We start from the raw sequence: 16,646 nt of genomic DNA, 5'->3' as shown, positions 1-16,646 counted from the left end.
TGTGTTATATATGTTTTTAAAAAAAATTATGGAGCAACCCTCGTAATCTGAAGATATCGACGGAAATAAACCAGCTTTGTTGTTCGAAGTTTGAATTTAAACGAACAAACGAACGAAAATCAACTTTTTGTCATGTTCGTTCGTGTTCGGTGACACCTTTACTTTGTTTCAATTGGTCCATTAATGGTATTAAAGATTCAATATCAAATGAAGATGAATCACTACAAAATGATGGATGCCTTTAGTCCAGATTGCTCCGCCAAATCCCATGGATTCCCCAAGTCCTATTATCAGGTGGTGATTTACACTCAATATTGTTAATACAGTATACAGTAACTAGGCCATAGATCTATTGCCCAATCCATAATTTCAAGTTTTTTTAAATTTTCACCAAATAACTTATGCCTTACCTGTTGGAAATTGTTGGCAACGTGCTCGGATATAGAACTGGTCGTGTGCTATTGCAATTTGTAACAATTTTATCTGTCATTACAATGGTATTGCTTGTCAATTTTTTTGATTTCATACAATCGACAATATTCGGATTTCAAACAGATATTGTTCGCCAGTATCTCCATCCCAATAACAACGTATTTCCGCTTTAATATTCAATTGATTTTTCAGTGCATTATGAATATCAATATCATAGTATACTGTGTCAGGCTTAATATTGGCTTGCGAGAGTAAGTTTCTAATATGGTATTTTTGGAACCATTTTAAAGCTTGGCCAAAATATTTCGCTTCTGTATTCAGATCCGGATGACTTTTAGCACATGTTCCATGTTTTAACCACTGATATTTCCAAAACGTTTCCATGGATGATACTATGAGATTTAACGATTTACAATTCGTGGAAAACTCAAACAAAATCGTGGAGCAGAGCAGTAAAATTGAATTGATTGCCCGAGAATGAAAGCAAGACTTCTATTCACAACTTATTGAAATGTAACACCGCCATACAAAATATGCTGACAGTCAGCACTTTTTGTATGGCGGTGTTACATTTCAATAAGTTGTGAATAGAAGTCTTGCTTTCATTCTCGGACAATCAATTTGAAATACTTTAATACACACATTGATGTGTGCGGAAATGATTTCACCTTTCACGGTATGAGCTTCTGTGTTGTGATATGATATTTACTCACGTGTAAAAACAATGCCAACAAATAACAAAAACACCATCAATAGATCACAGTAAAAAACTTTTTCAAAAGGGGAAATGAAGTTACCAAAAGGGCCAAATCGACAGTTTTTCAAAAGAAAATGGGGAATTTTTGTGTGGGATGGGTAATTTTACAGAGAAGTAATTACAAATTCATTATTCGGAGATGTTATTTTCTTTAGTCTTTTCTGGTCTACGCCATTTTTGCGCTTTATCTGCTAAGCAATCCTTAATTTGAACAAACAATAAAAAACAATGCCATAAAGTTCAAGAAAATGCATGTATTCTTTTTTTTATTCTTCATGCAAATTTTCCATATTTATTTGCACAATTTAAATCGTTTACATTAATATTTTGAAGATTTAACATTGAAAATTTCACTTGAATAAGGGATTAATGTAACGAAAACTGTGTTAATTAACAGGTTGGACATTTTTGTCCAGGTCCCCATTTTGTTGGTTGGGCAGGTTCCGATTTGCTCGATCCAGAATGGCTCTGAGCACATTGAAGAAATTTTTCGCTTCCTTCACATTGACTTAGCGGTTTTCCAGTCAGGAGACTTCCCACCAAGCATAGCAAAGTCTTCAGAAGCAGGGTAACTGAACCATTCTTTTGTTGTGTCAAAAGTGTTTCAAGATTGCTGAGTAAATTGTCGACAACGTCACGTAATTTGACAAGAATTGGTGCCAATGGCTTCAAAAGCTTGGCCAAGAAATTGAATAATGTATGGAGTGCAGCCTTTAGACCTCCGAGTCCTCCTTTTGCGGGTGGCGAAGCACCTTCTGCAGCTCCGGTCGAATCTCCATTTGCGGGTGCAAATGAGCCGGCAGCCACCAACAAGAATAGAATGACGAATTTCATTTCAAACTTTTTCTTTTCAATTCGATAGAGAATGAAACTAACTGATGGTTTTGCACAAAATTCGATGGCTCTTTATATGAAATGGACAATAGTTACAAAAACATTTATTATTTAACGATTAAACATGAATTTCATTTTCGTGTGCACGGTACGAGAATTACGAGTTTTTTTAAATTTTATTTGATCGTGTATTTTGGTGCAAATCATGACACGACTTAGTTATTTTATAGCTTATATCGTGCAGGAATAAATATTAAAAGGATTCGAATGGAATGCGTGACTAAAAATCGGGAAATAAATTCGCAATTTTGGCGTTGATTTGTATTTTCTGGAAATTATTTGATTTTGAAATAAAAAACTCAGATTTTTCTCATCCAAACATAGATTTTGCCAATTTTTTTTTCGTTGAGATTTGATTCACATGATTCAACTGCATCTTGAGAATGGTTACCCTTCTTTTCAAAGGAATTTTTTTAAAATATCAGGAAATCCCCGGTGTTCGATCTTTCTGGTTTCCGCGTGTATTTGCATTTCAATAAAAACAAATGACATCATCACATTAAATTCTTAAGCTAAAAATGAAAATTCACAATGAACTTTGCGGGCGAACATTTGAGTAGATCGACATTTTATTAGGAAATGTCTACTTGTAGGCGCGTTTACTTTGCCGCACAACGTGTAAGGTAAAAAGAATTGCATGGGAACCACAATTTTCGGGCACGATTTCTGCACGTTTTCGAACCATTGTTCAGTTTTTAGCTTTTGAGATGCCTCATTTTCGAAAAAAACGTATCTAGAATACTCGATCGACCTTGTGAATAGTAGCTCTGGTACAACAAACTACCGAACTTCTATGTATTTTTTGACGAAAGTCGAAATAGCCCGAGATCAAATCATACAATTTTGATTGAAATTCGTTCGATCTTCTGTGGACCCCTGGAGGTTGGATTTTTTTTTATTCTACTTGTTCACAACTCCAACCGAGCCCGACCGCCGATCCGATCCAAACCGAAGATGGTAGGAGAACGGTCGGTATCGGAATGATTTCGCCATCGCAGTTTTTTCGGAGTTCTAATCCAATGGATACATTAAGCATTACTTACAAGTACATTGGCAGTGTATTTTTGCCTTCTTTCCTTGCAAAAAGCATGAAAAATATATTTTTTCCTCTGTCAAAATGATGAATAAATATTATCAAAAGAATGAAAAAGTATTATATCTTCATTTATATGTTCCATGTTTATTTTAACGTTTCAAATCATTTACATATTTAATAATAAAACATTGATTGTTTCATTCAAAAAGAAAAAAAAATCATGGAACGAAAGAGCTGCGTGAACCGGTTGGATATTTTTATGTTTCTGCACATTTGATTCATGATTGTGTCCCTTCACACTGACTTAGCGGTTTTCCGGTTAGAAGATTTCCGACCACACACAGTAGAGATTTTAAGAGTTTGCCAACTGAACCTTTCTTTGGATGTGTCAAAAATGTTTCAAGATTGTCGAGTAAATTTTCGATGACATCACGTAATTTGACGATGAGTGGTGCCAATCCCAATGGACTCACAAGCGTGGCTAACAAATTTAATAATTTATGGAGTACAGCTTTTAGACCTCCGATTCCTCGTTTTGCGGGTGGTGATGCACCTTCTACAGATGACGTTTTAGAAAGAATCTCTTTCAAATTTCCTTCTGCGGGTGCAAAAGAGCCGGCAGCCACCAACAAGAATAGAACGACGAATTTCATTTCAAAACTTTTTATTTTCAATTCGATAGAAATCGATACAAACTGATGGTTTTGCTAAAAACTCAGTTGTTCTTTACATGAAATGGATAATAATAATTACAAAAAAACATTTATTATCTAACGATTAAACATGAATTTCATTTTCGTGTGCACGCTATACGATGTTGTTGACAAAAATTACGAGTTTTTTATTGGCTCGGATCGTGCATTTTGGTGCAAATGATGCAACAGCGGCACGACTTAGGTATTTTGGAAATAACTGACGATGATTGGAAATCTAATTTACAATGGTTTTTGTATAAATTTCAAATATTCAGAAATGACTAATTAAAGGCGCCTTAAACTGTGACTCCTATGAAGATATTCAAGAGAATGGAAAATACAAACAAAAAAACATTTTGAGTATTCAAACAAATGAAGCGAAAAACAAAATCCATTTCATTTGTTTTACTGGCAGACGATCAACAATAATATCTTATCATCTTTGTTCAAATAACCGCAATGGAATGAGACTGGAATTGTAATTCATCTTTCCAAATATCGCAAAATTGTATTATCCAAATCGGTGTACGTTTGACTAAATGACGGTAGAGGCATACATGGGCACGGTCAGAAATTAAGAAGGTTACTTAAATGAAACAATGCCAGCAAATCGAAAGAATTTTCTGAAAGAATCCATTCTAGATCCCGTGTCTAAAGAATTTTTATTGAAAAATCCCAGTAATCCAAAGAATTCCGACTCAGAGACAAAAGTTTAAGACCGAAAAAAGGTCATCAGTTTCTTGCAGAAATCCCTAGCAAAACCACGAAAATTGTGAGCTTCTACGCGAGGGGAGTAACTCGGACGATTTAAGATGGTTTTCTGGACGTACATCCTCCTTCTGTGTCCGTACACTCTACGGCCTTCTTTTAAGAATAATAATTTGAAAGGCACACAAAGAGTCTAAAGTGAATTAAAAATATATTTGTAAAAGATACCAACTGAACAAACACAGACTGTCTGCCACACGGTGCACATTTAAATCATATATTTACACATTGAATAACTTCACTTGGACGACTTTGCATTCAATTAAATTGTCTCAAGGAAGTCGGACACAAATTTAAAAAAAATCAAAAAATGAGATTCGAAATGTTGGCACTGTTCTTTACTGTTGTTGTTTGGGGAGCGGCGCAAATGGGCAATTTAGGTCCAGGGGGAATGATTAATATGAGAGACCCCGATTTTTTTTCAATCTTTTGGAACGGCACTAGATAAAGCAGACAATAGTGAATAAATTTATAATAAATATTCAACCGAAGCCACGAAGAGATGCGAAAGAAAGAAGAAGACGTCCATGGTGTAGAACATTTTTGGTGTAAATTTGAAGATTTTTAAAAATAAAGAATCAAATTCAGAAAGTTATTTAATTAAAAAGTTGGTTTATTCTTTAGTCTTATAAGTAAAAATACTTCTGTTTGTAAAAAATCGTGTTCATCTTCGGAGAATCTTCGTTTTAAAGAATTTATTCAAAAAAAACATTTTGAACATAATTTTTAGTTGACTTATGAATTTACATTAATGAAAAGAGTTGAAGGTTGATACAAAAAAATTGTAAATAATTTCAAATTAATTCTGAATATATCCAATGGAATCCAACTGAGCCTTGCGCTGACCAAAAAGAGCATTTTTCTCCATACAAACAAGATTTCTCTCATCGATTATCGTTAGCCATCTGTCCCCGGCACGCCGTGCCAATTCCTCGAAATCACAACGTTTTTCAAGCGTAAAGTAAAGTTTTTCCAGCAACCTAAACTCGTTCAAAACATAAATAGCTTCTTCTATCGCAAATGCCTTGTAACCAATATGAATTTCTCGCAACGATGGTAAGGCGTTTGCCATCTTCGCTGCAATTCTTTCATTAATCCCAATACGAAAAACCGAATCGTTTGATTTGACAATCAATTTCGTGATGAATTTATGTTTGCTGATCAAATGGATGTTTTCTTCATTCCACCAGCAATTTGTCTCCAACGTAAACTCTTCGAGTAAATCAAATGAGAAAATGATTTTCGGAATGATTGCCGGCCCGTTGGAACAAAGTGTAAAATGGTGTATACTATTAAAATGAATCACATTATCATCAAAACGTTGCCACTCACTGAATGTACAACCAATTTCGAGACTTTTAACTGATTTCAAATGGGTGCTGATATTTTGCATGAATTCCGTATTCCAACCGACATAAATCTTTAAACATTTCAGCTGTGCATTCGATTGAATGATTGCGTTGATATTTTCCATTTGACATTTATTCAATGAAACCGGAATGTTTATCTCCAATTGGTCCAAATTCGGAATATGCAATTTTGATCCACCAACATCGGTCCATTGTAATTTCAGTGCGCGTACCTTTGGAAACAATCGATTGAAATTGGTCAGCGTTTTTTGTACGCAACAATACTTGAATTGAATCATTTCAACGCTTGAAAATTCATCGTTGATGTGCATCAATACACTTTCGGAGAATCGCTCAAATGTTATTCTTTTTACGGATTTTCGACTGTATTTTTTCACATAGTCAAGTAATCGTATAACATGAGTCACTTCACGAGCATTTGGTATGAATTTATCACCGGTTATGTGTAGATTTACAATTTGTTCGCCAAAACACCGAAGAGTCTGTAGGCAGGTTTTTGAATCACTGATTTTGACAACGTTATGATGTACGATGATCGGAATGGTAGAATGTTGATCAAAATCAAGCCAAATTTTTTGTTTTCCATACTTTCGCGTGAACACCAATTCGGCGGCACCTTTAAAAGACGGGCTCGTGTCGGCCACATGCAAAAGATCGCCGAAGGTCAAGTGATTAAAAATACTCTCTAAACAGTCAATGTTAACTACGGTGAAAACTGACATGGTGAACACGTTGATTTACACAAAATTAAATTGAAAACAAAATAAACGATGACTTTGTTGTGTCAACGATCGAAGATACTGAATAAATATTTTGAATTCTTTTGCTCTTTATACATTTAAAATGTTGGGATTATCTTGTCGAAAAATGAATATTATTCAAAATGGTTATCGGAGGAGACAATCGATTCATTCGTGAACATCAACTGCGTTCTGTAGGTGGGCAAAACAAACCTTCTAATCGGAGTGCCATTAGATAACATGGCAATGACTTTTGACCTTTGATGTGTAAAAGTAAACTGGTTGATAACGATACAAACCTTTGTCAACTCACTGTCTAGATGTTTGGTGACGACAGCATTTGATAGCACATTCACATCTAAATTTATGCATTTGAGTTTATGGAACATCAAGTTTTGGTTTTGCAAACATTCATTTGGTCTTTATCTTTGTTTTGGTGATGAATGAGCAAATACGTTTTTTCAAAAGATTTGATTGCTTCAGTTGGATTTATTTATTTTGGATCAAATTTTCAAAAAAATTTATTTTTCCCTTTTCTTTCGACCCTTACAAGTTGTATTTGCAATGAGCTCATACTAAAAGCTACTAGATTCAGCTGAAAAGATGCTTAATTGCTAATACAGTATCATTTTCAAATCTACAGGGTGCGCCATAATAACTGTCCCTTTTTTTCAATCGTTTGTTTTAATACTCAAATGTCTTGCGATTCACTCTGTCGTTTACCGTTATGTTTATTGGTGTTTACTCTAACTCTAATGATACTGCGCATTTATGTACAGTGTCTGTATAGCTTGCGATAAGAATGGATGTGAAACGTCAACTGGTACTAAATTTGCACAAACGGGGCTTGAGACAAATTGATATTTTTCGACAGCTACAAAATGAAAATATCAACTTGAAATTTGTAAAGCGCACAATAAAACGATACAAAGAACGTGGCAGCGTTGATATATTGAAGAAAACTGGACGAAAAAGATCTGTTCGTACCAAAAATCTCATCAAACGAGTGAGAGAGAAAATTCGCCGAGAACCTCGAAGAAGTGGACGAAAGTTGGCTCATGAGCACAAAATCAGTGAAACTTCAATGCGACGAGTTTTGGCAGAAGACCTGAATATGAATCCATTCAAAAAATGTCGACGACATGGTCTCACAATCAAAAATAAACAAGCCAGAAAGCAAAGATGCAAAGAGTTGTTGCGCCGGCACGCAAACTCAAACATTGTTTTTTCAGATGAAAAATTGTTCCTTTTACAGCCAAGCCTCAATTCGCAAAATGATCGTGTGTACGCAACATCAATCCTTGATATTCCCGAAGATAAAAAAACCATCGAACGATTTCAAAATGTTCCACAATTGATGGTTTGGGCCGCCATGTCGGCCGACCACAAATTTCCACTGGTTTTCGTCGAAGAAGGCGTAAAAATCAATGCCAGAGTATATATTCGAGAAATATTGCGTAAAAACTTATTGCCACAGTCTCAAAGACTATTCAGAGGTGAACCATGGGTATTTCAACAAGATGGTGCACCCGCACATCGTGCAAATACGACACAACAATGGCTACGCACGAATTTGCCTGATTTCATTGACAGAGACTCATGGCCGCCATCGTCTCCTGACTTGAACCCGCTCGATTTTTTTGCTTGGGGATACATGTCGTCGAAGCTCAATGATCTGAAAATTACGAAACGAACCACTTTGGATGCATTCAAAAAGAAAATAATAAAAATTTGGAACGAAATTCCCATTGATATGGTGCGTGCCGCGTGTCAATCGTTTTCGAAACGTTTGCGTTTGGTAATCCGAGAAAAGGGGGGAAGAATTAAAGTCAAAGGCTGAATCATAATCTCTATACCTCATTCTTATATCGAATAAAATTATATCTCGATTTGATTCAAATTTCTGTGTTTTTTGGCTAGAAATAAAAGGGACAGTTATTATGGCGCACCCTGTAATGTTAAAAATATTCAGCTACCTCTAACACCACATCGACTGTTCTAGTCATCGAATAGCAAATGCCCGTTTGTCAAAATTTTGATACTTTGAGTTCAATTTAAACTGATGAAAATCATCAGCATTGTATTTAAACTGACAGCGATGGCATTCAAAGAAATGGTATTAACACTGACCTACAAACAATCGTTTATTTTCTTATTATTCTGTAAAATACACACCAAATAGTCCAGTTAATAGCCTTAATAAATCCATCTAGTATATTCTTTTGCGGAAGAGATAAAAGGGATAAAATGCCATAAAATCAAGTTTATACAATGTCATTACTCCATTTATTGGAATTAATTGATCGATAATAAATAATCAAGAAAAATTTGGATATAAAAAGGTTAATTGTTACATTATTTGTTTTAGAACAGCGGAGTAATGTACGCTGACTTGAAGAAAATCCATCGAGTTCATCCGTTATTGCTTCGAACGATGTACGTTTTTCATGTGACGATTAGCAACATTTTTCCATGCAAAGCGCATTTCACAAAATTCACATGAAAATGGTTTTTCGCCGATGTGATGAATGCACATGTGGCCTTCCAATTGCGTAACGTGATGCATTGAAACTTTGCACACATAACATTGATAGTGGCGACGGTTGCAGCCTATCTCATGTGCCTTCTTATCAATTTCTTCTTTGAATGAACGATGACATTTGGCGCAACGGAACGGACGCTGTTTGGCATGTGTTGCCAAATGTTTCTTCAGTTCAATCTTTTGGAAAAACTTCTTTTCACAAATACCGCATTTAAATGGTTTTTCGCCAGTGTGATGGACTTGCATGTGCAGTTTCAAATGACCTTTATTGAAACTTTTGTATATCTTGCAGATATGACATTCGAATCGGCGACGTTTACATTTATTTTCATGCACTTGTTTTTTGTCTTCAGCAGCGAATCGTTGACCACATTTTGAACAGTCGAATGGAAGTTGTTGGCGGTGAGTGCGTGAATGCCTCTTCAAATTGAGTTTATTAACAAATGCCTTCGAACATACACGGCATGCGAATGGTTTCTCACCACTGTGGATTCGCATGTGGACTTTTAAACGGATCAACACCAGATTGGTAAATTTGCACAAGTAGCACTTGTACTGACGACCATTGCATTTGGTTTCATGACTGATTTTATCAACTTCCTCGACAAATCTACGACGACACTGCGAGCAACGAAATGAAAATTCAGGAACATGGACTATTTTATGACGAATGAAAGAGAACTTTTGTGAAAAAGCCTTCCCACAAACTTCGCATTCGAATGGTTTTTCGCCTGTGTGAGTTCGAATATGTTTTTTGAGATTCGATGTATATGGTGTGATATAATTGCAAAAAGTACAACGATGCAACTTCTTAATCTTTCTCGTTGACTTTTTCGGAGCTTTGCTCTTGTTGTTTTTCTGTCCTTTCGCACGACGTTTGGGTTGTTCATTGTTACGATTATCGTTTGGATTGGATGTTGGATTTTCCACGTCATCATCGCCTTGATCATCATTGGCACCCTTACTTGAACCTGCTTCCTTCGTGGTGTCACCTTCTTTCTTCACAAAATCCCCTTTACAATCCATTTCCTCCTTCACGTAATTGCGCAAATACTCGCTATCGCTTTCGCTCTCCGATTTGACATCGACACTGGCTTCGACCGATGATGGTGTTGTCGGGCGTACAATCAGAGGTGCATTATCGTCCGGCTCTTGCTTGATGCTCTCCTCTTTGATTTCGATATGCCAAAACTTTGCCTTGCACTTATATTTGCTATTGGACTTGCCTTTCGTACTTTTGCTTGCAAATGGTTTCATCTTGGTAGCTAAAATAGAAAAGAAAAACACAACTGTCAATTCATAGCAATCGAATGTATGTATTCAATTTATGAAGCAAACAAAAAGAGCCGAATATTTAAATGCCATCTCGAAATTTAGGCAATACATATAATTGTTTTCAATTGAAATGCAGCCAAGTACTGAAACAATTGGCTGAAGGTTATGTTGAGGTTATGAAATTGTTGTTGGTTTTGTTGTTTTCTTTGATATTTGATGGACTTTGCGGATAAAGAAGTTTTGTCGTTTTTTAAAAAACAAATTTAAAGTTATGAAATTGTACCATGCACATTGCACAACATAATATCATTCAGTTCACTCTCATTTGATTCGATTGAATTTTTTTCGAAATCAAGAATTTGATGTTCTTTTCATGCAATAAATAAATTGAAAATGTTTCCAATCAACTTACTCTTTCAATTTGGTTTGCACACAATGACAATTTATTCGTTGTCTTTTAATTTGTTTCTTCTTCTGCTTGCCGTCGTTATACTTGTTACCGTCTTCGTCTGCTGTACACGATGAAAGAGAGCGATTCACCGTTTCTGTTGTAAACGTCAAGCAAACCATTGATTGACACACGGCAGATGTCATTTGTATGCTGCGAAGATGGCTACCGTTGAATTTATTTACATTCTGTGGGATAAACAAAATGTTTTTTTTTCTTAGTTTCCACACACCAAAAAACTATTTGGTCGAAATGAGTGAAGATTTTTTTTAATTTGTTAATGCATAATATTTCCAGACTAAATGTATTGCCAAAGAGAAGGCTTTCGTCATTTTTACGGTAAGTTGTCTCCTTTTCACATACAATTTCATATTTGTATTTGACACCTCTGTCTCACTCTATCAAATATCAACAAGTGTCGGCCACATACACCAATGCATTTCATGCTGTTATTGTTGCTGACTGCAACACACACTCATTCTCTTCGATGGTGAGTTACTAGAATCGAACACACACATAAGTTGTATTTGTGCAATTCACATCAGCGAACCAAAGTCATGCATGAATTCGCACTTTTTTGGGATACAGTAGAGTGCTTGACTGAGGAATTTGCACAACATTTAATTCTATTAATACAGCAGGACTATTGAGATTTATTTTGCATATGCAATTCAATTGACTGGATTTTTCGGTGTTAAGAAAAGAGAACGTAAGTTGTTGCTTCACTGTTTCAATAATTCCCAAGGAGAAAATCATTTTTATATTGATCCATAACATCAATTAGAAAGATTATTAGAACTTCCAAGAATTTCTTTGGATGAGGAGTAAAACATTTCAGAGCATGAAATAACAAACATCAATTGTGGTTCTTGTTCACAGTCACTCATCGAGTTAGCCTCGCAGTACGACAAGCAGTGCGATGACTGATTGGCAAGAAGAGCTGGACAAATATTTGTCGATTGTCGAGCGGCATACAACCGATTCACTGTTGCGCATCCAAAATGCCTTCAAACACACAAACCGAACATTAGAGGAAAAAGCCACGTTCCGAAACCATTTTTTGAACAGCACCCGCAATCGGTGAGTGTACACACTTTTTTCAAAATAAATATTCTGGGTGGATTGCCGGAAAATTGTGAGAAATTGAGATTTCTCTTTACTCTCTCGTTCCTCTTTGTCGTACTGTAATTTAATGATCTAATTTCCATCGTTTGTCAGTGTTAGTGAAGCATGTGATCGCTACGAATTGACCCGCAATGTTCAACATCGTCCAAGAAGTCCGAACAATCGATCAACATCAATTGGTCATGATCGCGACCAATCATTCACGTCTGACCAGCGCTCATGCTCCAGCCTGTCATCGAACAATGACCAATTCGAGCTGGAACAACAAAACAAGCTCGCCCACGATATAACAATTTGCGGCGTACCACTTTCAACCAAACATGAAAAATTGCGTAAAATGTTTGCACAATTGTGTAAAAAGGTGGGCGTAAATATTCAATCCGATGAAATCACCAAGATTTTTCGAAGCAATCCGAAAACGGTGATTGTGGTGCAGTTCAGAAGCGAACGCAACAAAGAATTCTTTATGAAAATGTGTCGCAAAAAAAGTTTGTGGACCAACGACATGATGCATGACGAAGAACCGAGACGCATTTACATCGACTATCAGATGACCACCTTCTATCGAAATATGTGCAAAATTGCACGACACGCAAGACAACAGAATTTGATTCATTCCCACGACATTTCGAAACAAGGCTTAATGATCAAACTTACGCCACGCAGTTCTGAACTTACATTTTTATCACCGAAACAACTCCATGGCTATTTGAATAAGTTGCGCCAAGCAAAGCGCCGTCGACAGGCCATGTCATCGGATACAGAATAGGTATGGCTTGCAATGACTCTGCCATTAAAAGCGAAAATGGATTTTGAATTTTTAATTGTATTTGATTCCATTCCCAACTTAAAACATCAACTGACAGAGATTTTCCTTAACATATCCACACAAAATTAGTAAAACAGACAATTGGAAACAAACAAATTTGAGAGTAGTAATAAAATCTAAGCCTGACGTCAAGTTGAAGAGTTTTATTTCTCCTTTGTGATCACTGAAACAGTGATCAGCATTTATTTATCTGCCTTTTCATCAATATTTGTTCAGTAGTCACGATAAATGAACAAATGTTTGCATTAGGTTTGTATGTATTGTGTGTATATTTGTACCACAGCTCACAAAACTTACTCGTGTCGCTCTCATTCCAAACTATATGAGCTCTTTCTCACACTTGTGCAATTGTGCATTATCGTTCATGAACGGGACAAAAAATTGCGTCAATGTGTGTGGATCTAATTCCATCAGCCAATAAGAGCGCTGCTCTGACTAACTAAGACAGTGTGTTAGAATAAATCGATTTAGTTGTTTACTCATAGACACAAAGATGAGAACAACAGAGAAACATTTTGACACTCGGCGTTCCAGTCTAACCGTACCGAAATTATGCCCAAACTGTCACACTGCTAGCGCCACGACGGAATTCAATGTAATCTACACTAAGTTGCCGCCAAATAGTGAAAAGACTTTTGCTCAGTTGCAGCCAACGGACTAGAACTCCATGGTTGTCCGTAGTGGCGCTAGCAGTGCTACAGTTTTGCATTTTATACAGTCTCTTATGGAGCATAATTTCTGTGTGAGTCTAACGCAAACTCTGGCCAAATAACCAAAGTGCTATTTTGTTCTGAGTGCCACAGCTAATGACACCAAGTCTTGTTTGGTGGACGTGTGTACTGCCTCTGCCTTCATTCTCTGTCTGATTGCACTACTTAATGTAACATATATAATAAAAATGTTCCTTTGTCCGTCTATTTGTGGATACAAATAAAATAGAATCCAATTGGCATAGTGAATTTAGTGAATATCTTCAAACTCTGAAAATAACATTTATTTAGAAGTTTAGCTGTGATGTTTGTCGCCATTCAAATAAAACTAATAAATTGAATAAATCTCAAGAGGATTTTAGTATTGTATTTTTATTATGAAATCTGTTTATTGATTACATGTTTCATCCGAACATAGTATCTCATTGAAAGTGAATATTTTCTTTGGATTGAATTCAAAATAATATTTCCGAACGATGTACGTTTTTCATGTGCTGATTGGCGTTTTCTTTCAGTGTAAAACGTACACCACACAATTTGCATGAAAATGGTTTTTCGCCGGTGTGATGAGTGCACATGTAGCCTTTCAATTGCGTTCCGAATCGCACTGATACTTTGCACACATAACATTGATAGTGGCGACGGTTGCAGCCTATCTCATGTGCCTTCTTAACTATTTCATCTTTGAATGAACGATGACATTTGGCGCAACGGAACGGACGCTGTTTGGCATGTGCCGCCAAATGTTTCTTCAGATCACACTTGGAAATAAACTTCTTTTCACAAACACCGCATTTAAATGGTTTTTCGCCGGTGTGATGGACTTGCATGTGCAGTTTCAAATGACCTTTATTGAAACGTTTGTATATCTGACAGATATGACATTCGAATCGGCGACGCTTGCATTTATTTTCATGCACTTGTTTTTTGTCTTCAGCAGCGAATCGTTGACCACATTTTGAACAGCCGAATGGAAGTTGTTGGCGGTGAGTGCATGAATGGGACATCACTTGATTTAGCCTAACAAATGCCTATCGGACCTGGAAGCAAGCACAAAAACGAATGCTTGCTCGAGTATGTCTGTATTTAGTTTGCTGCTGCTGCTCGCATTGCTCCAAAAAAAGCAGCAATTATGTAACTTGTTTACTTGACAAAAAATGCTAGCTTTGACAAAAAATGTTGTGTGTTTTCTGTTTATTATTATTTTAATTTTTCATCTTCTCATAAAATCGCTTTATATTTTATTAGATTTATCTTACTACATGAGCTTACAATGTAATTGAGTGTGGACTACAGATAACAAAGAAATATGAATTTTCTTAAAAATTGAACAAGTCATAGTTATCATGTATAAATAAAGTTTTTTCAGCACGCATTGGTTCGATTGATGCCCGTCTTCTTTGTATTAAGCAACCAGCAATTGAAAAAGCACTTTCCGATTTGGCTGTTGTTGCTGGTATTCCCAGAATTACTTTGGCAACCGCAGACATTTTTGGAAATGATGACTCATTTTGACGCCAAAAACTCAAAACACATGCTGGTATTTCTTTCTTCTGAGCAAATAGTTCCAGTTCCTGTTCTAAATTACTACTTCCGTGAATCATATTTATGTGTTTTGCAAGTAATTTCTCCCTTAATGATTTGGGTTGGACTGTGGTGTCTCTGTCATCCAAAATTGGCGCCTCCGATATAGTCTCATGGATATTTATCTTCATTGATTGCGCAACTGTTTCGATGACTTCAACCTTTGAATATCCTTTATGAAGAAAATTAAAGAAAGAAACAATAATTAGCAAATGCCATGTCGCAGTATCAAAAGTGTGAATCAAACTTTGATATAAAAGAAACAAACCTTCTAAATTTAACCATTCATTAATGATTTTTAAATGCTGTGTTGAAGGGTCCAAAAGCGCACTGGCAATTGCTTCCATCGGTAAAGGCATTCTTCTATTCAAATTTGTCAAAAGAATATCGGCTGCCTTTTCAATTAAATCATCAGTCGTCATCAAATGAATGGTTTCCAAACGATCTTTAATTTCGGAATAAAATAGCACAAGGGAGTTGAGAGTGGGAAAATCATTTCCTTGGATGTACGTTGTGAAAACGTTGAAAACGTCCAATAATTCAACCACCCCGCCAAGTAATATGGAATCTTGTTTTGTTAGAATCAAATCATATTCCTCTAGTTCTTCAAGGCACTTTTTTATGGACCCTTAAATGAAATAATTTGATAAAATAAATTTCAAACCATGCTACTTGTGAAAAAATTAAAAAAAAAAGTTAATAAGCCTATCGGCCATCATTTACCTATGTGGTTCAAATGAACTTGTGCGAGTTTAAATACACAATTCCATCGGACTGTGCTGATGGATTTTAATCCTGTAAAATCCCCACCGCGGTTAAATTCTTCAAAATTGACATCAGAGAACTGTGACTCAGCATCAAATATATCATCCGTTTGTGAACATTCCTCTAACAAGATCATCATTAAATGTTTATGCTTATCATCTTCGTAAATTGTTTTCAATTGAGTGTGTTTGTAAATCAAAGTTCTTTGAATTTTCCTTAATTTTGAAATTAAACTAGTCAATTCTTTCATATCTTTTGATTTCATTAAATCTTTTTGTATTAGGTTATTGATTGAGTGAGCAACACATGCGAAACGTTTTAAATTGAGTAATTCGGTACTTTTCTTAACATTGGCACCACCATCGGTAACACACACTACATTTTTTTTTTCGATACCATATTCAGCCATGGTGTTAATGTAATCATCACGAATACGCTCAGCAGTATGGGGTCGATCAAATCGGCCAGTTCTCAAGATTCTGCTTTTCATATTCCATCCAGAGTCCATATAGTGATATGTATATGTTACATATGATAATCTTTTATGATTGTCCGTCCACATATCAAATGTAATAGTACAGTATTCTAAAATCATTTGAATATTTGATTATTTCGCTTATAATTCATAATTAAAAATAAAATGTCTTACATCCGTAAGATGAACTTTTCCGCACTG

The 16,646-nt window shown here is 35.8% G+C and overlaps 3 protein-coding genes across 3 annotated transcripts; 1 reads left to right on the top strand and 2 right to left on the bottom strand.

Moving 5' to 3' along the window:
• Positions 1-8,972: 8,972 nt before the first annotated feature.
• On the bottom strand, positions 8,973-11,058 carry LOC116342274 (zinc finger protein 234-like). Its single transcript, XM_031769782.1, has 2 exons — positions 10,922-11,058; positions 8,973-10,499 (listed from the first exon to the last, which is right to left on the bottom strand). Exon 2 carries the CDS (start codon positions 10,489-10,491, stop codon positions 9,112-9,114), a length of 1,380 nt encoding a protein of 459 aa, XP_031625642.1. The 5' UTR covers positions 10,492-10,499; positions 10,922-11,058; the 3' UTR covers positions 8,973-9,111.
• A 424-nt stretch (positions 11,059-11,482) lies between these two features.
• On the top strand, positions 11,483-13,033 carry LOC116342272. Its single transcript, XM_031769780.1, has 3 exons — positions 11,483-11,666; positions 11,837-12,037; positions 12,176-13,033. Exons 2-3 carry the CDS (start codon positions 11,877-11,879, stop codon positions 12,849-12,851), a joined length of 837 nt encoding a protein of 278 aa, XP_031625640.1. The 5' UTR covers positions 11,483-11,666; positions 11,837-11,876; the 3' UTR covers positions 12,852-13,033.
• A 1,862-nt stretch (positions 13,034-14,895) lies between these two features.
• On the bottom strand, positions 14,896-16,359 carry LOC116342273. The gene is made up of 3 exons (XM_031769781.1): positions 15,929-16,359; positions 15,474-15,833; positions 14,896-15,377 (listed from the first exon to the last, which is right to left on the bottom strand). The coding sequence occupies exons 1-3, from the start codon at positions 16,233-16,235 to the stop codon at positions 14,941-14,943; spliced, it is 1,104 nt and encodes a 367-aa protein (XP_031625641.1). The 5' UTR covers positions 16,236-16,359; the 3' UTR covers positions 14,896-14,940.
• Between the last annotated feature and the right edge of the window lie 287 nt (positions 16,360-16,646).

The sequence above is a fragment of the Contarinia nasturtii genome, unplaced genomic scaffold (genome assembly GCF_009176525.2).
Source record: "Contarinia nasturtii isolate CC-2019 unplaced genomic scaffold, AAFC_CNas_1.1 Cnas_scaffold_861, whole genome shotgun sequence".
Lineage (NCBI taxonomy): Eukaryota > Metazoa > Arthropoda > Insecta > Diptera > Cecidomyiidae > Contarinia > Contarinia nasturtii.
The sequence above is the reverse complement of the archived record's forward strand: the minus strand, read 5'-3'. Positions and strand labels throughout refer to the sequence as shown.

What these genes read in the sequence shown, in the direction of transcription:
- LOC116342274 (XM_031769782.1), bottom strand. Translation starts at nt 10,491, where the DNA reads ATGAAACCATTTGCAAGCAAAAGTACGAAAGGCAAGTCCAATAGCAAA.
- LOC116342272 (XM_031769780.1), top strand. Translation starts at nt 11,877, where the DNA reads ATGACTGATTGGCAAGAAGAGCTGGACAAATATTTGTCGATTGTCGAG. An exon ending in TTGAACAGCACCCGCAATCG is followed by an intron (nt 12,038 to 12,175) that starts GTGAGTGTACAC and finishes ATCGTTTGTCAG; the next exon opens with TGTTAGTGAAGCATGTGATC.
- LOC116342273 (XM_031769781.1), bottom strand. Translation starts at nt 16,235, where the DNA reads ATGAAATCAAAAGATATGAAAGAATTGACTAGTTTAATTTCAAAATTA. An exon ending in AGTTCATTTGAACCACATAG is followed by an intron (nt 15,834 to 15,928) that starts GTAAATGATGGC and finishes ATTTCATTTAAG; the next exon opens with GGTCCATAAAAAAGTGCCTT. An exon ending in TGAATGGTTAAATTTAGAAG is followed by an intron (nt 15,378 to 15,473) that starts GTTTGTTTCTTT and finishes TTCTTCATAAAG; the next exon opens with GATATTCAAAGGTTGAAGTC.